Source organism: Dreissena polymorpha, chromosome 12 (genome assembly GCF_020536995.1).
Source record: "Dreissena polymorpha isolate Duluth1 chromosome 12, UMN_Dpol_1.0, whole genome shotgun sequence".
Taxonomy (NCBI): Eukaryota; Metazoa; Mollusca; class Bivalvia; order Myida; family Dreissenidae; genus Dreissena; species Dreissena polymorpha.
This window is the reverse complement of record NC_068366.1, coordinates 4225420-4248046: the sequence shown is the minus strand read 5'-3', so window position 1 is coordinate 4248046 and position 22627 is coordinate 4225420. Positions and strand designations below refer to the sequence as shown.

Genomic DNA, 22627 nt, shown 5'->3' with positions numbered 1-22627 from the left:
AGGGAAAAAATACAAATTCAAGCACTTTTTTAGTCCGACCTACTGAAAACTGTATATTATTCTGTGTCCAATACTGACAACATTTTCGTTAAATAGGTATCTTCTTGCTTGACATTCTATGTGACTTACAACATTCTGCACTACCCTGCTACAGTAACACTGTTTAATCAAAAGTAAGATGTTTCATTATGATATAGTATTTGACCAAAGGCATAACACATACCAAAACAAAACCTGTTATTTGTATTGAATATGTATTCTAAATGTTCTAAATGCACTCTTATGTGGCTTTTCAACGCCGATTCCCCCATACTAGCGATCTCTATATCTGTACTGCATACTTTAGAAGATGCTTTGACTTTTGAATAGGCGTTGTCAACAACCCAAGGGTACTTCAAAAGCCACCCTTTCTGAAAAATGAACTTATTTGCTGGCATATTTCAACTTGTCAGCACTGTATCATAAATGGCATAATGCGTACAAAAACACGAAGTAGACCGATTGGCGGAAGATTATTAGTAGTTGTCTCCCTTATGTTCTAAAACCCATACCATCCCGTACCGATCCAGTACAAACAGATCAGAACTGTCATTTAAAATTGTGAGAAAAAAAACGACTTCCGACTCATGGAAAAGATATGAAATTATATATTTTTACCCTTGGTACTTTTTTCAAGCACTTTTGAAGCCCAAAATAAGCACTTTTCAAGCATTTTTAAGTTTATATATGCAAATAAGCACTTTTTAAGCACTACACAGCCTTTATAAGCACTTTTCAAGGAGAACATTGAAATTCAAGCACTTTTCAAGGTCTGTGCGAACCCTGTTATTATACATTACTATTGCTATTACAACCACACAAATTGATATATGTTTCATTTAAATTGTAATAATTAGATTTATGATTATCTTGTTTAGCGGCTAGGCCGTCATGGATTTGGACCGTCCTGACATGCATTGGTAAGATGCATAAAAAAGGGACCAATAAGGTGCCATTGGAAAATTTTGTCAGCAGAAAGAGCGTTGGTACGGAAAAGCACGTGTATAAACACGCTATCGCTATTATTGCACCTCAGAAAACTTTCAGAGCCGTTAATTAATAAACCTATACAAACCAAAGATTTCGTTTTAATTTTTTTTAATGGACAATCTGTCCTGTAAATTTGACCGACAGGCCGTCCCTTACACAATTTTACAGGTCATGGCCATCGGGGTGGCCATGTTGGGCTGAGACTGGAAACACTATGCCCCCCCATCAAATATTTGAACTTTGACCTTAAAGGATGACCTTGACCTATCACAACTCAAAATGTGCAGCTCCATGAGATACACATGCATGCTAAATATCAAGTTTCTATCTTCAATATTGCAAAAGTTATGGCTAATGTTAAAGTTTGACGTGTGTTTATGAAACACTATGTCCCCTATTATATTTGACCTAAGACCTTGACCTTTGACATTTAAGGATGACATTGACCTTGACATTTCACCACTGAAAATGTGAAGCTCCATGAGATACACATGCATGCCAAATATCAAGTTGCTGTCTTTAATATTGCAAAAATTGACATTTGACCTTGAAGAATGACCTTGACCTTTCACCACTTAAAATGTGCAGCTCCATGAGATACACATGCATGCAAAATATCAATATGCTATCTTCAATATTGCAAAAACTGTGGCCAAAACTATGGACAATGTTAAAGTTTGACGCAAACCTTTAAAAATAGCGCAATCATGAAACCTTGAAAAAATGAAGAGCAGCCCTTGCAGATAATTATTCTGTAAGTAAAAGTTTGGCTAAAAACACATGCACAATGGAGGAGATATGCACAAAACATATCTGTTATTTAAGCAAAGGGCAATAACAAGAGATGTGTTCCTCAGAAACACAATGCCCCCTATTGCGCCGCTTTGATTTTTTGTTTCGTGAGAACGCCGCTTTGATTTTTTTTGTTGACCTTTGACCTTGAAGGATGACCTTGACCTCGAACTTCCACCACTCAAAATGTGCAGCTTCATGAGATACACATGAATGCCAATTATCAAGTTTCTATCTTCAATAATGCAAAAGTTATGGCCAATGTTAAAGTGTTTTTTTCGGACGGACAGACAGACTGACATACACACATGACATACTGACTGACGGACAGTTCATTTTTTATATGCCACCCTACCAGGGGCATAAAAATAACTCAATAGGGCAACCAGGGTTTTTTTTTAGAAAAAGGGGAAGACACTGGACGCTGGGTAAAAGGGGAAAATAGAGCGCGAAAGAGACATATTTGGGGGAAAAAAAACCCTGTTCATTTCAATGTCTATAACTCACCTACAGACTTCAGGGTTTTTTTTAGAAAAAGAGGCATGTCTTTGACCTTTTTGTTCTTAAACACATGAACAAGTACGATATTAAAGTCAAAGTCCTAAATAAAGTTGCAGGGCTAGATCTAATAATGGGAAATGTTTTCAACTGGGGCCGGGGGACCATGTAAATATTGTGATTTCAATTTCATGATGAATGGGTAGATGATGTAGATCTGCTACAGTATTGGAAGGGAAAGGTGCGGCAGCTGCCGATTGTGTACCTTCACTTTCACAATGTTCGATGTTGATTGCATGTACCTCCGAATCCTGCTGGGTTTCAACGGTTTTTGATGATTCATTGTTAAAAAATGCGTTGACGCAATTAATATTTTCCCAGTCCGAACGTTTTATTCTGTTTGTGTATGAACGCCAATTGTGAGACTTTTTTTCTGTTTTAACGTTTATATCTTGGCTTTCACATAACCCGGATGAAAATTCGACTGGTTTCCGGTAATTATTTGACGAAACACCCTTCTCGCGCAAGAACAGAATCCAGTAAAATAGTCACATGATAAATACGATTAGTTGCCCGGTTTCCATGACATAATTTAAGAGCTATATTTAGAATCACTGGTATTCCCAGATTTGAGTGTTCGTCGGGAGAGAGAAACGAGATCGTTGTACATGGTACAAATTGGATAAGTGTCGACTTCACAAAAGAAACAAGGGCTGTTTGTAAAACATGCATGCCCCCCATATGGGCTGTCCGTTGTAGTGGCAGCCATTGTGTGAATACTATTTTTCACTGTGACCTTGACCTTTGACCTAGTGACCTGAATATCAATAGGGGTCATCTGCGGTCACGATCAATGTACCTATGAAGTGTCATGATCCTAGGCAAAAGCATTCTTGAGTTATCATCCGAAAATCATTTTACTATTTCGGGTCACCGTGACCTTGACCTTTGACCTTGTAACCTCAAAATCAATAGGGGTCATCTGCAAGTCATGATCAATCTACCTATGAAGTTTCATGATCCTAGGCGTATGCGTTCTTGAGTTATCATCAAAAAACCATTTTACTATTTCGGGTCACCGTGACCTTGACCTTTGACCTAGTGACCTCAAAATCAATAGGGGTCATCTGCGAGTCATGATCAATCTACCCATTAAGTTTCATGATCCTAGGCGTATGCGTTCTTGAGATATCATCCGGAAACCATTTTACTATTTCGGGTCACCGTGACCTTGACCTTTGACCTAGTGACCTCAAAATCAATTGGGGTCATCTGCAAGTCATGATCAATCTAACCATGAAGTTTCATGATCCTAGGCGTATGCATTCTTGAGTTATCATTCAAAAACCATTTTACTATTTCTGGTCACCGTGACCTTGACCTTTGACCTAGTGACCTCAAAATCAATAGGGGTCATCTGCGAGTCATGATCAATGTACCTATGAAGTTTCATGATCCTAGGCCCAAGCGTTCTTGAGTTATCATCTGACAACCACCTGGTGGACGGACCGACCGACAGAATTACCGACAGACCGACATGAGCAAAGCAATATACCCCCTCTTCTTCGAAGGGGGGCATACAAAAAATATTTCTTTGAGGGTAAAATATTATATTTTGGTGAAAAATTATATTTTTGGAGGGAAAATTGTATTTTTGGGGAAAAATTCTGGTAGGGGAAGACGCCGAATATCGGCGTCACTTTCTTAGTAAAAAAAAACCCTGGCAACCTTGACAATATAAGATGTAGCACTTTGAAATGATAATGATTGTGTACAAAAATGAACACAAATGTCTTGCCAAATAAACGTGGAGTTGAGCACGGATTCTTTTATATGTACATTAATTTAAAACTAAGGGCAATAACTTTTTAAAAATAACTCAACAGCCAAAGCCTTGACAATATGCACTGAAGATAAACATTTCTGACGAAATTTTACTCCATGTATTAAGCCCCCTTCTCCGAAAGTAAGGCTAATATATAAGGGTCGTGCTCTGTGAAAAGGGGGTTTAATGCATGTGCATAAAGTGTCGTCCCAGATTAGCCGTGCACTTCGCACAGGCTTATCAGGGACGACACTTTCTGCCGAAACTGGATTGTTGCTTAGAAGAGACTTTCTTGAAACAGAAAATATCATAAAAGCGGAAAGTGTTGTCCCTGATTAGCCTGTGCGGACTGCACAGGCTAATCTGGGACAACACTTTACGCACATGCATTTTAACCCTTTTCCACAGAGGACAGCTCATATTTTACGCTATTGAAGAATTACCTGGCTGGTGGAGAGCCTCCAGGGTTCACTGAGCACCTCTGACAGGAACGGGTCCTCTATCTCCAGGTACTTGGACACCACGTACAGACAGAACAGGTGCCTGTCTATACCGTTACCCGTCATGGCATCACGGTAACCTTGCTGGTGACGCTCGGTGGCTGCCTTGAATTGCTTCAAGACTTCCGCACGCTGCCGAACAGAAATGAATGTGCGTAAAGAGGCGCCCCAGATTACCCTGTGCAGTCCACAATTTCAGTCTAGACACGATTTTTGTTAAGAAGACACTTCGGTTTAACAAATAATTCCATTCAAGCAGAAAGGATTGTTTCTGATTAGCTTATGCAGACTGCAAAGACTAATCTGGGATAACACTTTACGCACATGCATACAACCAAACTTTCACAGACTACTTCTCAATCACGTCAAGGTCTCAATAATTTGCAAATTATTATTCTAGGTGATACACAAAAACTTTACCACATTTGTAAACACTTACTGTTTCTGTTTTTATAGAGTATTTTTTGGTTATACAATTTGAAAATTATTAGAATTTTATACAACTGAGTTTGATCTGTTAGCTTTTTAATCAGGTTATATATACTTTTCCAAGAGGATGCTTACTGTTTTTATTCCATAAACTACAAAGAAAAACTGGGTTTCACCATCAAAAGCACTTTTAAAACACCTTCAAATGTGTCTTGTTTATCAATTGTACTAACACAACATTAATGTTTATGAAATGCATGTACAAGCCAGAGGATATGGTCAACATAATCACAGACATCAATTGATACTAATGCATTGTTGTGTATGATTATAGCTTATTGCAAAAATCTGTTTGAATCTGGTCATGGCAAATAACAAAGTACAAGGGCATTTCAATCTAGACTTTACCGGCACACTTGGGTCCTCCATGGCGCGTACGAAGGCACAGGACTCTATGGTGCATGGGCGGACGGTCTCTGTGCGTCCCTCACGGAACAGTCGAGTCATGCTGGACTCGTAGGTCAAACTGAACTTGTTGGAAGTCTAGAACGAACACAGAATTGTGAAAAGACTCTTGTTCTCAGAAAACTGGGATTAATGCAAGTGCGTAAAGAATCATCCAAGATTAGCCTGTACAGTTCACACAGGCTAATCAGGGATGACACTTTCTGCCTAAACTGGATTTTCGGTAAGGAGGGACTTCCTTGAACTTAAAAATACCATTAAAGCGGAAAGAGTCGTCCCTGATAAGCCTGTGCGAATTGCACAGGCTAATCTGGGATGACATTTAACACACATGCATTAAGCCCAGTTTTCTCAGAACGCGGCTCATATAATGCATTAATATTAAGTATTTCAGAAAATATATTGTTTCATGTTGGTGCCAAGGGTTCCAATTTAAAAAAAAAAGTTGTCACTGACTTTTGATCCTCCAAATGGCTTTATTGGCATGACGGGATTAAAACTGAGCAGTGGCATGTCAATGTTGGTAAAAGACAGTGGGTGAATACAATTTTCCTTTTCAAAATTCTTAAATTGTGTTAAAAGAAAAATGGAATTACTTGTAGAAACAGGCGTGCAGTATTAATATCAAATCAACTGGCTGGATTTTATATCAAATATTGCAAGCATCAACACTTTTATTTTACTAAACAGGTACCACAGAAGAGTTCTTTAAGTAAGAAATTTTGCCTATGGATACTAAGCACAATTATGTTGACGGAGAGGATTATGTTGAAGGAGAGGTCCAAAATGTTTATAAGTATTAGGATTTGTTTGTTAAGACATTTTGGTACAAAAACATCAGATTAAGCTAATATCTAATGAATACAGATTTCACATAAAAAAATTGTCATTTGCTTGAAAAGCCAAGAGTTGGGTGGTTGTGAAAAGTGGGGTTACGCCTGGAATGCATATATTTTAAGGCTGATTATGTCCATCTATAAGAAATGAACTGCGGTCTTGGAAACAAGGCTTAATGGATGCCATACAGGCTAATCAAGGATGACATTTTCTGCTTTAATGATATGTTTCCTTCAAAGGAAGTCTCTTGTTAACACAAATCCAATTTAGGAAAAAACTATCGTCTTAGATAACAAAGAGCAGACTGCACAGGCTAATCTATGCTCTATGCAAACAGTGCACAGGCTAATCTATGCTCTATGCAAACAGTGCACAGGCTAATCTATGCTCTATGCAAACAGTGCACAGGCTAATCTATGCTCTATGCAAACAGTGCACAGGCTAATCTATGCTCTATGCAAACAGTGCACAGGCTAATCTATGCTCTATGCAAACAGTGCACAGGCTAATCTATGCTCTATGCAAACAGTGCACAGGCTAATCTATGCTCTATGCAAACAGTGCACAGGCTAATCTATGCTCTATGCAAACAGTGCACAGGCTAATCTATGCTCTATGCAAACAGTGCACAGGCTAATCTATGCTCTATGCAAACAGTGCACAGGCTAATCTATGCTCTATGCAAACAGTGCACAGGCTAATCTATGCTCTATGCAAACAGTGCACAGGCTAATCTATGCTCTATGCAAACAGTGCACAGGCTAATCTATGCTCTATGCAAACAGTGCACAGGCTAATCTATGCTCTATGCAAACAGTGCACAGGCTAATCTATGCTCTATGCAAACAGTGCACAGGCTAATCTATGCTCTATGCAAACAGTGCACAGGCTAATCTATGCTCTATGCAAACAGTGCACAGGCTAATCTATGCTCTATGCAAACAGTGCACAGGCTAATCTATGCTCTATGCAAACAGTGCACAGGCTAATCTATGCTCTATGCAAACAGTGCACAGGCTAATCTATGCTCTATGCAAACAGTGCACAGGCTAATCTATGCTCTATGCAAACAGTGCACAGGCTAATCTATGCTCTATGCAAACAGTGCACAGGCTAATCTATGCTCTATGCAAACAGTGCACAGGCTAATCTATGCTCTATGCAAACAGTGCACAGGCTAATCTATGCTCTATGCAAACAGTGCACAGGCTAATCTATGCTCTATGCAAACAGTGCACAGGCTAATCTATGCTCTATGCAAACAGTGCACAGGCTAATCTATGCTCTATGCAAACAGTGCACAGGCTAATCTATGCTCTATGCAAACAGTGCACAGGCTAATCTATGCTCTATGCAAACAGTGCACAGGCTAATCTATGCTCTATGCAAACAGTGCACAGGCTAATCTATGCTCTATGCAAACAGTGCACAGGCTAATCTATGCTCTATGCAAACAGTGCACAGGCTAATCTATGCTCTATGCAAACAGTGCACAGGCTAATCTATGCTCTATGCAAACAGTGCACAGGCTAATCTATGCTCTATGCAAACAGTGCACAGGCTAATCTGGGACTGCACTTAACCCACATGCATAAGGCCCAGTTTTCCAAGAGGGAGGTTTAAATGAATGTTTATCTAACATTAAATAGTAACAAAATAAAACCAGAAATACAAGTGTGAAAGTACCCTGTAGTATGCAAGCTGGAGGGCCATCTGTATGAAGGCGTCGGGGCTAGTCTTGCACTCCTTCATGAGGCCCTTCCCGAAGGCGTCGTGCATGAGAAAGTGCAGGTCCACGTCACTGATCAGGCGCAGGCAGGTCTGGTAGCTGGAGGCAATCACCTTCTTGCACTGCGGAAGAAAGACATAAAACACATACTTAAATAAACGTCATCTGTTTACACTCGTCCCAGTTTGCAGCCACTGCACAATGGCTCTTATTCTCCTCACAGGTATCCATTATACATCTTGGTGGAGAGGAGAAAGCGTGGGTTTATTTTTTTTGCTCAGAAATAATCAATTTATTTTTGATTATTTTTTGTTTTCAAGAGTATTTCATTCATCACAAAACTTTCAGTTATCTTACCAGAACTTGAACTTGTTCGGTGTAAGCTGATTTTACCAGTGCCAAACATGAAATACTCATGCTACTAACAGACTGCAATCTAAAGATAAGGGAAGAACACCATGACCATCCATCACACAAGCACAAATACCAGAAATCTAACCTGGCGTCCTTGAATGTGTAACCCAGAGCTCATCCAAGCACTGTGGGCGTGAACTGCTCGAATTACCTCTTTGTGAATAGGTGCTTTTGACCTCATTTTGTCTTTTTTTTAACTTTAATTCATCTTTATTCTTTTGTTTTCCATTGGGGAAAACACTTTTAAAGCAGGAGAATGAAAAATTTAGGGGCAAGATCATTTTTTGGGGATAACTGCATGATTTGAAAGTTTAATGAAGTAATGAAAACTTATAACTACCCATACTATAAAGAACAAAATAAACAATGGTCACAAACAAAGATACTAGTTAGAACATTAAAGAATGATTTGGCATGTAATACATTCTTACTGGATGCTTCTTCAGTTCAATACTTTAGTTATTTGACTTTCATCATATTAACATTATGTTAATAATTGTATTAATAAACATAAATTATATTACATTTTCCTAAAAGCACACACTTTTTACACATTTTAAAACAGTTATGTCCTCGTTGTAAATCTGGATATCTATCCCATACCTCTGGGGCAAGGTCCCACTCCAGTCTGACAGGGTTGGGTGTATTCACAGCCTCTCCCTTCGTGTGTCCGTCCTCTGTGTATCTGTAACATACACAGCACCTGCCTACAATAGGCCTACATGCAGGTATACCGTGACATGGTGATATGAGCTACCAATTGGAAAAATGAGGCTTATTGCATGTGAATAGCATCCTGGCATATTAGCATGTGAAGTCCACAAACGCTGATCAGCAATGACACTTTTTGTCTTTTTTTGCGAATTTTTCATTTAAAGGAAGTCTTTTCTTCGCAAATATCCAGTTCAGGCGGAAAGTGTCGTCCTCCATTAGCATGTACAGACTGCACAGACTCATCTGGGACAACACTTTAGCATGTACAGACTGCACAGGCTCATCTGGGACAACACTTTAGCATGTACAGACTGCACAGGCTCATCTGGGACAACACTTTAGCATGTACAGACTGCACAGACTCATCTGGGACAACACTTTAGCATGTACAGACTGCACAGACTCATCTGGGACAACACTTTAGCATGTACAGACTGCACAGACTCATCTGGGACAACACTTTAGCAAGTACAGACTGCACAGACTCATCTGGGACAACACTTTAGCATGTACAGACTGCACAGACTCATCTGGGACAACACTTTAGCATGTACAGACTGCACAGGCTCATCTGGGACAACACTTTAGCATGTACAGACTGCACAGACTCATCTGGGACAACACTTTAGCATGTACAGACTGCACAGACTCATCTGGGACAACACTTTAGCATGTACAGACTGCACAGACTCATCTGGGACAACACTTTAGCAAGTACAGACTGCACAGACTCATCTGGGACAACACTTTAGCAAGTACAGACTGCACAGACTCATCTGGGACAACACTTTAGCAGTACAGACTGCACAGACTCATCTGGGACAACACTTTAGCAAGTACAGACTGCACAGACTCATCTGGGACAACACTTTAGCAAGTACAGACTGCACAGGCTCATCTGGGACAACACTTCAGCATGTACAGACTGCACAGGCTCATCTGGGACAACACTTTAGCATGTACAGACTGCACAGACTCATCTGGGACAACACTTCAGCATGTACAGACTGCACAGGCTCATCTGGGACAACACTTTAGCATGTACAGTCTGCACAGGCTCATCTGGGACAACACTTTAGCATGTACAGACTGCACAGGCTCATCTGGGACAACACTTTAGCATGTACAGACTGCACAGACTCATCTGGGACAACACTTCAGCATGTACAGACTGCACAGGCTCATCTGGGACAACACTTTTTGCACATGCATTAAGCCCTGCTATCAACGAGCAAGGCTTAAATCTATTAGTAAACAAGAGATGTGTTTGTCAGAAACACAATGCCCCCTAATGCTCCGCTTTGAAACCATATATTTGACCTTTGACATTGAAGGATGACCTTGACCTTTCACCACTCAAAATGTGCAGCTCCATGAGATACACATGCATGCCAAATATCAAGTTGCAATCTTCAATTTTGCAAAAGTTATGGCCAATGTTACAGTTTTCAGACAAACGCACAGACAGACTGACAGACGGACTGACTGACTGACAGTTCAACTGCTATATGCAGAACATATCTTCCATGATAATCAGACTGTGAAGACACTTCACACACATGCATAGGAACACATTCACTTAGAATAAGCGTAATGGAATAAAAACAAAACATTTGAAGCTTTTTTCAGCATACATGGTAAATTCTTTAAACAAGTTTGTCAATAACAGAATATAAAGGAATAGTAAAATAAACATTAATATGATTTTGCTTTAATACAAAATTTGATTTATTTAAAGCTCACAAATGAGTAAGACAAATATTTAATATGTTTCCGAGTCAAAAAGCATGAGTTGCAACAACTAAACAACTGAATACATGGGGTCAACATAAATTGCATTGTCAAAACTAGGTACTGATACCCACCCACCCCAGACGCCAAATTGCATGATATTTAGGATACATAAATGGGACCCCTAACCCTGGACAGTTTTGACCACATGAGCATGGTTAAAAGAAACTTTGAAAATGACCATTAAACTATATTATATACCCGAAAGTAGACAGTGATTTGAGATAAAAAGGTTTATAAAAGTTTGTAAAAAGCATGCGACCTCTAGTTTTGACCCACTTTTACCCTAGGGGCATAATTTGATAAACAAGACAGCAATTGGCCATAGATCTCTCACCTGAGACTTAGGGGGAACTAAACTGTTCTTAGCAGCTTTGTGATGTTTCCGAAACCATTTTGGAAATTGGCCAAGATATCATGGCACATTTTCTGAGCAAGTTCAATGAAGATAAGGGAAAAAATGTAACTTCCAGTGTTAACAAGAAAATGCCTAAATGAGTTTGCTTGTATGACATTTGTTTTAAAGAGTAGAATAATATTTGTAAAAACAAATAAAGGGAGATAATTCATTATGCTTTGGACAAAAATTACTTTCAAATTAAATAAAGGGAGATAATTCAAACACTAAGGTACATAGAGTTATGGTTCTTAGTCACTGCACTTCTCCTACTTGCCATCTGATTATATTTAAAGTTTCAAGTAAATCCCTTCAGTAGATTTAGAGTTATGCTCCGGATAAAAATTTAATTTAAAATTATATAAAAGGGGAGATAATTCAAAAACTACGGTAGATAGAGTTATGGTTCTTAGTCACTGTACTTCTCCTAGTTGCCATCTGTTTATATTTCAAGTTTCAAGTAAATCCCTTAGGTAGATTTAGAGTTATGCTCCGGACAAAAATTTACTTTAAAGTTATATAAAAGGGGAGATAATTTAAAAACTAAGGTAGATAGAGTTATGGTTCTTAGTCACTGCACTTTTCCTACTTGCCCTATGTTTATATTTCAAGTTTCAAGTAAATCCCTTCAGTACATTTAGAGTTATGCTCCGGACAAAAATATACTTTAAAATTATATAAAAGGGGAGGTAATTCAAAAACTAAGGTAGATAGAGTTGTGGTTTTTGGTCACTGCACTTCTCCTAGTTGCCATCTGTTTATATTTCAAGTTTCAAGTAAATCCCTTTTGTATATTTAGAGTTATGCTCTGGACAAAAATTTACTTTTAAGTTATATTAAAGGGGAGATAATTCAAAAACTAAGGTAGATAGAGTTATGGTTCTTGGTCACTGCACTTCTCCTAGTTGCCATCTGTTTATATTCTAAGTTTAAAGTAAATCCATTGAATAGATTTGGAGTTATGCTTCGGACAAAGTTTCGGCCGGCCGGACAGACGGACAGGACCAATTACTATATCCCCTCCGAATTTTTTTTCGGCGGGGATAACAATGTTTGACTATAGCCATAGAAAGAAACTTGCACCCCCTGGTGGCCATGATTTTTAATGCAACCATTTCCAAACAAGGCTGAGACTTGCAAAAGGGGCATATCTTTTGTAATTTTAATTGCACAACTCCATATCAGAACAAAGCCAGAAATTTTGAAGTGTTTGTTGAAAAGTTTAGAATGGACAAATGTGTGTCTCTGGACATACAGACAGACTGACAACCATGGTGATTCCAGTACATTCCCTTTTATGTCGTAATGGGGAATATAACAATCAAGCATTTAACGGATTACCAACTGTTTTTCAATACCAAGTTATTTTAAATATTATCATATTAATGGTACAAGAAAATCACAACCCACAGACACTTTTCGTAAGGCATAACAAAGTAATTAAATAAAAGCTCTGTTACACATTAAGCCATTGCATAGCAGTCATCACAAAGAACAATGCACGATACATGGAATAAATGCGTGTAAAAATATAAGCTTAAGTGGCTGCATAATGCTTTGAAAGGCTGTATGCTTGGCCCTGTGGTGATTGAGCTTGCGATGAGAGGATGTGGTAGGATGTCGGGGCAGGGTCAAGCAGACACAACAACTACAGCTCTTGGCTTTTTTACCACTCTCTGTTCATACACAATCTTCAATAGCATTTCATTTCAGAAGAATTTTCTCTTTTTTTTTCTAAAGATGAAACTGTCAGTATCAAAATGTTTGACGGACGTAGGACATGCTTCACATTCATTTTTTGATTATATATATATATGTTTTAAGACAAATAAGTGTATTTTTTTCAAAACATAACAAAACTAAATTATTGATTCCAATCACCACAAAACCATACAAGAGCACCACATAACCGGTGCCAACGCTCGGCTGCAGGTGCAGTTTTGAATGAATGAAAGCTTGTCAGATTTTTTTTTTATAGGTCAGTGACCTTGACATTTGACCCCAACATGGGTGTGGCATGTAGAATTCATCAAGGTGCATCTACATATGAAGTTTCAAAGTTGTAGGTGGAAGCACTTTGAGTTTAGAGCCAATGTAAAGGTCTTAGCACGACGCCGGAGGACGGCAGATGACGTGCTGGCTATGACAATACCTCGGGTTTTCTCCGAAAACAGCCGAGCTAAAAATCAGGATTTGAAACATCTGCATCACTGCATGCATCCTTTACTATGTCAGGTGTGTGAATGACAGAGGTGTAAAGCAGCCTATCTATTTCACTCACCTGTTGTCAGCAGTTAGTGTACAGTGTACAGTAAAAAAGGACTAAAGAGAATGGTATGTTTTACCCAAGGTCCAAGCTTGCGATACCATATTCCCAAAGTTGACCCATGACGGGAGCATCAGCCCTGAAGTGTATGCGTCACACACACCTTACAATAGTTGCATACACACTGGACAAGTACTGCCAACTGAGGACAGGTACTGCCAACGGAGGACAGGTACTGCCAACTGGGGACAGGTGCAGCACACAATGAAAATGTCATATGGTTTGACTGTGACCAATCTTTCATCTCCTGATGATATCCTAGAAAGCATCTGCGATTGTCAAGGTTAGTACCTGCTACCTGGCGTTAGTGGGCATCACTGTTAGATATACAGGAATGAGCATGCAAACACAGGACAGTATTGCACAGTTTTTAATTCCATACCTACCTGTACACAAACGCACAAGTAGAGTGGGCAAGCAAAAAATGCCAAGTTTAGTTGGTAGGAGCTAGATATTGTGAAAACAGCGGTAGACAACTATTATTTTAAGCAGTTGAAGAATTAGTTTGTAAAAATGGTATACTTTTAGGGACAGTAATTGTGATATTGTAAAAAAAAATGGTGTTCAGAGCTTACAAGAATACTGTTCCCCATAAGATAAGTATAGTTCCCTCCAAAGTGACTTGATAGTGTAAATGTATTTACTGTGTTGGTGTGCTGCCTAGAGAACTTGGTAATTTAAATTCACTCCTGACACTATGCAACTGAAGCTTCCTCTGAACTGGCAATAGAGAAAGCGCTATATGTTGTTGTTTTTTTAAATGGCTAATTGTACATTAGAGCTCACAACAACCAAAAAACAAAACGGAACATACTAGAAACAAATCAACAACAAAATACTATAACAGCCAAAAACTAACTGGACAAACACAACATGCTCATGCAAACTCGCAGGCAGGCTAAACATTCAGCTGGCTGTGCACTGACACATTAGGTGCAGTTATGTCACTGGACTCGTTATGGGATGACTGGTTAGCTGAAGATACTGTTAATATTCGCATGCATCATGTGGTATAAAACAAAAAAAGTTTGTGAAAGGGCGTATTAGTAAATGAAGCATATGAGCTGTTGGGAAAACTGGGCTTAATGCATGTGTCTTTAGTGTTCTCTCTTAATGCATGTGTCTATAGTGTTCTCTCTTAATGCATGTGTCTATAGTGTTCTCTCTTAATGCATGAGTCTATAGTGTTCTCTCTTAATGCATGTGTCTATAGTGTTCTCTCTTAATGCATGTGTCTATAGTGTTCTCTCTTAATGCATGTGTCTATAGTGTTCTCTCTTAATGCATGTGTCTATAGTCTTCTCTCTTAATGCATGTGTCTATAGTGTTCTCTCTTAATGCATGTGTCTTTAGTGTTCTCTCTTAATGCCTGTGTCTATAGTGTTCTCTCTTAATGCATGAGTCTATAGTGTTCTGTCTTAATGCATGTGTCTATAGTGTTCTCTCTTAATGCATGTGTCTATAGTGTTCTCTCTTAATGCATGTGTCTATAGTGTTCTCTCTTAATGCATGTGTCTAAAGTGTTCTCTCTTAATGCATGTGTCTATAGTGTTCTCTCTTAATGCATGTGTCTATAGTGTTCTCTCTTAATGCATGTGTCTATAGTGTTCTCTCTTAATGCATGTGTCTATAGTGTTCTCTCTTAATGCATGTGTCTATAGTGTTCTCTCTTAATGCATGTTTCTAAAGTGTTCTCTCTCAATGCATGTGTCTATAGTGTTCTCTCTTAATGCATGTGTCTATAGTGTTCTCTCTTAATGCATGTGTCTATAGTGTTCTCTCTTAATGCATGTGTCTATAGTGTTCTCTCTTAATGCATGTGTCTATAGTGTTTTCTCTTAATGCATGTGTCTATAGTGTTCTCTCTTAATGCATGTGTCTATAGTGTTCTCTCTTACTGCATGTGTCTTAAGTGTTCTCTCTTAATGCATGTGTCTATAGTGTTCTCTCTTAATGCATAAGTCTTTAGTGTTCTCTCTTAATACATGTGCCTATAGTGTTCTCTCTTACTGCACGTGTCTATAGTGTTCTCTCTTAATGCATGTGTCTATAGTGTTCTCTTTTAATGCATGTGTCTATAGTGTTCTCTCTTAATGCATGTGTCTATAGTGTTCTCTCTTACTGCATGTGTCTATAGTGTTCTCTCTTAATGCATGTGTCTTAAGTGTTCTCTCTTAATGCATGTTTGTATAGTGTTCTCTCTCAATGCATGTGTCTTTAGTGTTCTCTCTTAATGCATGTGTCTATAGTGTTCTCTCTTAATGCATGTGTCTATAGTGTTCTCTCTTAATGCACATGTCTATAGTGTTCTCTCTTAATGCATGAGTCTATAGTGTTCTCTCTTAATGCATGTGTCTATAGTGTTCTCTCTTAATGCATGTGTCTATAGTGTTCTCTCTTACTGCATGTGTCTATAGTGTTCTCTCTTAATGCATGTGTCTATAGTGTTCTCTTTTACTGCATGTGTCTATAGTGTTCTCTCTTACTGCATGTGTCTATAGTGTTTTCTTTTACTGCATGTGTCTATAGTGTTCTCTCTTAATGCATGGCTCTTTAGTGTTCTCTCTTACTGCATGTGTCTATAGTGTTCTCTCTTACTGCATGTGTCTATAGTGATTTCTTTTACTGCATGTGTCTATAGTGTTCTCTCTTAATGCATGTGTCTATAGTGTTCTCTCTTAATGCATGTGTCTATAGTGTTCTCTCTTAATGCATGTGTCTATAGTGTTCTCTCTTAATGCATGTGTCTATAGTGTTCTCTCTTAATGCATGTGTCTTAAGTGTTCTCTCTTACTGCATGTGTCTATAGCATTCTCTCTTACTGCATGTGTCTATAGTGTTCTCTCTTAATGCATGTGTCTTAAGTGTTCTCTATTACTGCATGTGTCTATAGTGTTCTCTCTTACTGCATGTGCCTATAGTGTTCTCTCTTAATGCATGTGTCTATAGTGTTCTCTCTTACTGCATGTGTCTATAGTGTTCTCTCTTAATGCATGTGTCTATAGTGTTCTCTCTTACTGCATGGGTCTATAGTGTTCTCTCTTAATGCATGTGTCTATAGTGTTCTCTCTTAATGCATGTGTCTATAGTGTTCTCTCTTATTGCATGTGTCTATAGTGCTCTCTCTTAATGCATGTTTCTATAGTGCTCTCTCTTAATACATGTGTCTATAGTGTTTTCTCTTAATGCATGTGTCTATAGTGTTCTCTCTTAATGCATGTGTCTATAGTGTTCTCTCTTAATGTATGTGTCTATAGTGTTCTCTGAGTCTCTTAATGCATAAGTCTTAAGTGTTCTCTCTTAATACATGTGCCTATAGTGTTCTCTCTTACTGCATGTGTCTATAGTGTTCTCTCTTAATGCATGTGTCTATAGTGTTCTCTCTTAATGCATGAGTCTATAGTGTTCTCTCTTAATGCATGTGTCTATAGTGTTCTCTCTTAATGCATGTGTCTTTAGTGTTCTCTCTTAATGCATGTGTCTATAGTGTTCTCTCTTAATGCATGTGTCTTTAGTGTTCTCTCTTAATGCACATGTCTATAGTGTTCTCTCTTACTGCATGTGTCTATAGTGTTTTCTTTTACTGCATGTGTCTATAGTGTTCTCTCTAAATGCATGGCTCTTTAGTGTTCTCTCTTACTGCATGTGTCTATAGCATTCTCTCTTACTGCATGTGTCTATAGTGTTCTCTTTTACTGCATGTGTCTATAGTGTTCTCTATTACTGCATGTGTCTATAGTGTTCTCTCTTAATGCATGTGTCTATAGTGTTCTCTCTTATTGCATGTGTCTATAGTGCTCTCTCTTAATGCATGTTTCTATAGTGCTCTCTCTTAATGCATGTGTCTATAGTGTTTTCTCTTAATGCATGTGTCTATAGTGTTCTCTCTTAATGCATGTGTCTATAGTGTTCTCTCTTAATGCATGTGTCTATAGTGTTCTCTCTCAATGCATGTGTCTATAGTGTTCTCTCTTAATGAATGTGTCTATAGTGTTCTATCTTAATGTATGTGTCTATAGTGTTCTCTCAGATAAGCCTGTGAAGTCTGCATAGGCACATCAGGGACAACACTTTTTGCCTTACCTGGATTTTTGCTAAGAAGAGAATGCTTTTAAACAAAAATACCATCAGAGTGTAGTGTCATCTAGGATAAGCCTGTGCAGACTGCAGAGGCTAATATGGGATGACACTTTACCTACATGCATTAAGCCCAGTTTTATTAAAACAAGCCTCATATAATTCTCAGGCTGACACAATGGTCAGCAAGCCAGAGGGCTCCAGCCAGGATGAAGTAACGCAGGCATGCCGGCTCATACCCAAACAAATTGTGGTCATCAGTCACAGCGAACTCCCACAAATGAGCCATGATCGGAGCATCAGCCCTGTAAAACACACGTAACCATAGAAACAAGTGTGAGACATGGCCCTGTAAAACACAGGTAACCATAGAGACAGAATGGTCTGTTAGGCATCATTTGTAACACACCTTCACATCTGCTTCTGCTGTAGCACTTTGTACAATATCAGACTGTGGTGCAAACAAAAGATGAAGGGGCTGCATTCCCTAAGGATAAATGAGCTTATAGATAATATTAGTATAATATCAGTAGGATGTTATTGGTTGGTAGTTCATATGCATTTGATCACAACATGCTTTAATTATTCTAGTGTTATCTAATGGGAATACACACATTAACATAGCTGGCTGAGGTAAATTATGCATTTCATGTGATACAAAAATATATTAATATCAGCAATTTTTTTCCTTCTGTATAAAGTACTGGAAAACGGCAAACCTACAAAATTCCCAATTAAAGGTTTAAATAAACAAGAGGGCCTGAAAGGCCCAAAGCCGCTCACCTGAGATAACAAGATATAATTGGGACAAATCTTCTGACCAAGTTTCACAAAGATCGGAAAATAAATGTGGCCTCTAGAGTGTTAACAAGGTTTTACTATAGCCATATAAGGAAAAATGCCCCGCCCCCTAGCAGCCATGTTTTTCAACCAACCGGCATCATTTTTGAACTCGTCCAAGATATTATCGGGATGAATCTTCTGACCAAGTTTTATGAAGATCGGACAGTAAATGTGGCCTCTAGAGTGTTAACAAGATTTTACTATAACCATATAAGGAAAAATGCACCGCCCCTTGGAAGCCATTTTTTTTCAAGCAAACATAATTATTTTCAAACTCATCCAAGATATCATTGAGACCAATCTTCTCACCAAATGTCATGAAGATTGGACAATAAATGTGGCCTCTAGAGTGTTAACAAGGTTTTACTATAGCCATATACATGTATAGCCATATAAGGAAAAATGCCCTGCCCCTGATGGCCATGTTTTTAAAGCAACCAGAACCATTTTCGAACTCATCCAAGATATCATTGGGACAAATCTTCTGACCAAGTTTCATGATGATCGGAAAATAAATGTGACCTCTAGAGTGTTAACAAGGTTTTACTATAGCCATATAAGGAAAATAGCCCCGCCCCTGTGGCGGCCATGTTTTTCAACCAACCGGCATCATTTTCGAACTCATCCAAGATATTATTGGGATGAATCTTCTGACCAAGTTTTATGAAAATCAGACAATAAATGTTGCCTCTAGAGTGTTAACAAGATTTTACTATAGCAATATATAGCCATATAAGGAAAAATGCCCTGCCCCTTGGCAGCCATGTTTTTGAAGCAAACGTAACCATTTTAAAACTCATCCAAGATATCATTGAAACCAATCTTGTGACCAAATTTCATGAAGATTGGACAACAAATGTGGCCTCTAGAGAGTTCACAGGGCAAATGTTGACACCGCACAATGCACAACGGCCAAAAAGCGATCACAAAAGCTCAACATGAGCACGTTTTGCTCAGGTGAGCTAAAAGGAATATAATACTTTTTTTTTTTAAATAAGATGCAACATTTAGTTAGTTTCCCTATGCAACTACGGGGGCATGGCTTGAACCTAAGAAAATATAATCTTGAAAACTTTACAGCATTAGTTATCAATTTTAAAGTATTTGCAAGCAAAAAGTTAACTTTCCCATTTTCAGAAATTTTGGGGCAAATTTTTCCAAGTTGGGCTGGTACAGTACTTTTCCCAATTGGGAAAAAAAATCGCTGAATATAAATAAAGTCTGGAACATGATACACCTTGTAAAAACTATAATAGAAAATGTGAGTACAAATATACAATTTCAAGCATAGATTTTCTACTATGTTATACATAAATGTGAGAGAAAATGAACCTTTCAAACACTGATTCCCTACACTGCTGAGAACTTCACCACGCATTGATCACTAAACAGCAATGTTCATCAGTTGATTTCTATCAGTGAGCAAAAGTTAAATGTGCCCACAAACACTTCCAAATAGTGTTCAAAACCACCCTGCCCTCACATCAAGGCATCCCGGCTGCAGACATACTGTCAGTCATACCTTTCTCACTTAGAAGCTAAGTGAAAATGGTTATGGGCAAACAGCATAAAACCAGACTCACAGTCTGTTCAGGTTTTATGCTGTTTGCTGCTCATCAGTATCTAAGGATTGGAACTGAAACCTTTGAAATTTGGGTCAAGTAAGAAAGACCTTTAATTAAATTTAACTTTCTAAGGGACTACAAATACGTCAAAATACGTATCTAAGTGGTAAAGGATTATATAGACCCTGATAGGCCTATGATACGTATCTAAGTGGTAAAGGGTTATATAGATCCTGATAGGCCTATCATTGACCAGTCAAATGCATTGACTTATCAGGATAAAATCTTGCAAGGCATTAACAATGTTCTTGGTTTCAGACACACAGGCTTGCTATCAGAAATTAGTGCAAGCTTTTGTCAGACATGTGTCAGATTGTGTGATGGTCAAAGTTAGCCAATTTTATGTAAGATTGATTCTTTCAAACAGGTATAGCAGAGTCTCAAGAAAGGGATTAAATGCACACAAAAGCTGCAGAAAACGCCTCTATAAGCCAGAGGTGAGGTACATGTATATACCCTATGTTGCAGTCAGTTGCACACATATACTCCCAGAGGTGAGCCTGAACTGGCGCATCCGCCCTGAAACACCACCAACATCACACAGCTAACACTGTTGTTTTTTTTGCACATTTTGGGCCCGATATTTGACCTCATTCCCAATCTCAATGAAGCTTATGTTTTACAATGTTATTTTAGGTCATCTCTTTATTTTTTATTTCTGATTTTAACTTAGCCAGTATAACGTACAAATCTAAAACACTTTTACTGTCAATTTGTTTTTATTTTTAAGCAAAATAAAAAACATACACATTACGAATTTCGGTATGCATGAAGATACAATGTATACACTGACAAACAAGTGCAATGCTTAATGTCTCCTATACAGTGAGGGCTTAAAAGCGCCAAGTCCTGAGTAGGGATTCAAACCTGGACCTCCTGATAACCCAGCAGACACCACATCCATTAGGCCACTGTCTATCAAAACCTTGACCTCTCTCTTGCTAGACAGACACAATATCCACTATTCCAACGCAAAATCATCTGGAGTGCGATGACTAGCTTTGAATGAGCTGAACAAGCAATACATAACAAATTTAAAATTAACTAGAGCTTTGTCACAGACGTGACGAATACCCCCACATGCCGCATTGACACATAATATTTTGCATGTCTTCTTCACAAAAAACAGCGGACACCATGCTCAATTTTTAAAACGCACTTAGTGATCCTTGACCTATTTTTTGACCCAGAAAGGCCCATGTTCTAACTTGGCCTTAAGATCATCTAAATAAAACTTCTGACCAAGTTTGGTGAAGATCGGATGTAAACTACTTGAATTAGAGAGCTGACACCATGCTGAATGTTAAAAAACGCACTTAGTGACCATGTGACCTAGTTTTAGGCCCGGACTGGCCCATGTTCAAACTGGTCCTAGAGATCATTTAGATAAAATTTGTGACCAAGTTTGGTGAGGATTGGATGAAAACTACTGGAATTAGAGAGCGGTCAACATGGTGAGGTTTAAAAAGCACTAAGAGACCCTGTGACCTAGTTTTTGACCCGGCATGACCCATATTCAAATTTGACCTAGACATCATCTAGATACAACTTCTGACCAAGTTTGGTGAAGATTGGATGAAAACTACTTGAATTAGAGAGCGGACAACATTGTGATGTTTAAAATGCACTAAGTGACCCCATGACCTTGTGTTTGACCCGGCATGACCCATATTCAACTTGCCCTAGACATTATCAAGATACAACTTCTGACCAATTTTGGTGAAGATTGGATAAAAACTACTTGAATTAGAGAGCGGACAACATGGTGAGGTTGAAAACACACTAAGTTTCCCCGTGACTTTGTTTTTGACCTGGCATGGCCCATGTTCGAACTTGACCTACACATCATTTAGTTACAACTTCTGACCAAGTGTGGTGAAGATCGGATTTAAACTACTTGAAATAGAGAGCGGACACAATGCTCAATGTGTAAAACGTACTAAGTGACTCTTGTGACCTAGTTTTTGATCTGGCATGGCCCATGTTCAAACCTGGCCTTCAGATCATCTAGATAAAACTTCTGACCAAGTTTGGTGAAGATCAGATGAAAACTACTTGAATATGAGAGAGGATACCATGCTGAATGTTAAAAAACGCACTAAGTGACCCCGTGACCTAGTTTTTGACCTGGCAAGGCCCATGTTCAAACATGGCCTTAAGATCATCTAGATACAACTTTTTACCAAGATTGGTGAAGATCGGATGAAAACTACTTGAATTAGAGAGCGGACAACATGCTGAATGTTTAAAACGCACTAAGTGACCCCGTGACCTAGTTTTTGACCCGGCAAGGCCCATGTTCGAACTTGGCCTAGACATCATGTAGATACAACTTC

General features: G+C 38.6%; 1 protein-coding gene across 4 annotated transcripts in view; it reads right to left on the bottom strand.

The window, feature by feature from the left end:
• The window catches only part of LOC127853840 (carnitine O-palmitoyltransferase 1, liver isoform-like), a 74979-nt gene that overhangs the window by 3941 nt on the left and 48411 nt on the right, over positions 1 to 22627 (bottom strand). For 2 of the 4 annotated variants that reach the window (XM_052388631.1, XM_052388632.1), the window contains exons 15-19: positions 18063 to 18128; positions 9122 to 9203; positions 8062 to 8226; positions 5482 to 5616; positions 4588 to 4776 (exon numbers count right to left, since the gene is read on the bottom strand). In XM_052388631.1, the coding sequence (XP_052244591.1) occupies positions 4588 to 4776; positions 5482 to 5616; positions 8062 to 8226; positions 9122 to 9203; positions 18063 to 18128 (637 nt within the window). Of the gene's footprint in view, positions 1 to 4587; positions 4777 to 5481; positions 5617 to 8061; positions 8227 to 9121; positions 9204 to 13765; positions 13826 to 18062; positions 18129 to 20747; positions 20811 to 22627 lie in introns of all 4 variants that reach the window. The other 2 variants (XM_052388633.1, XM_052388634.1) reach the window with 2 other exon arrangements.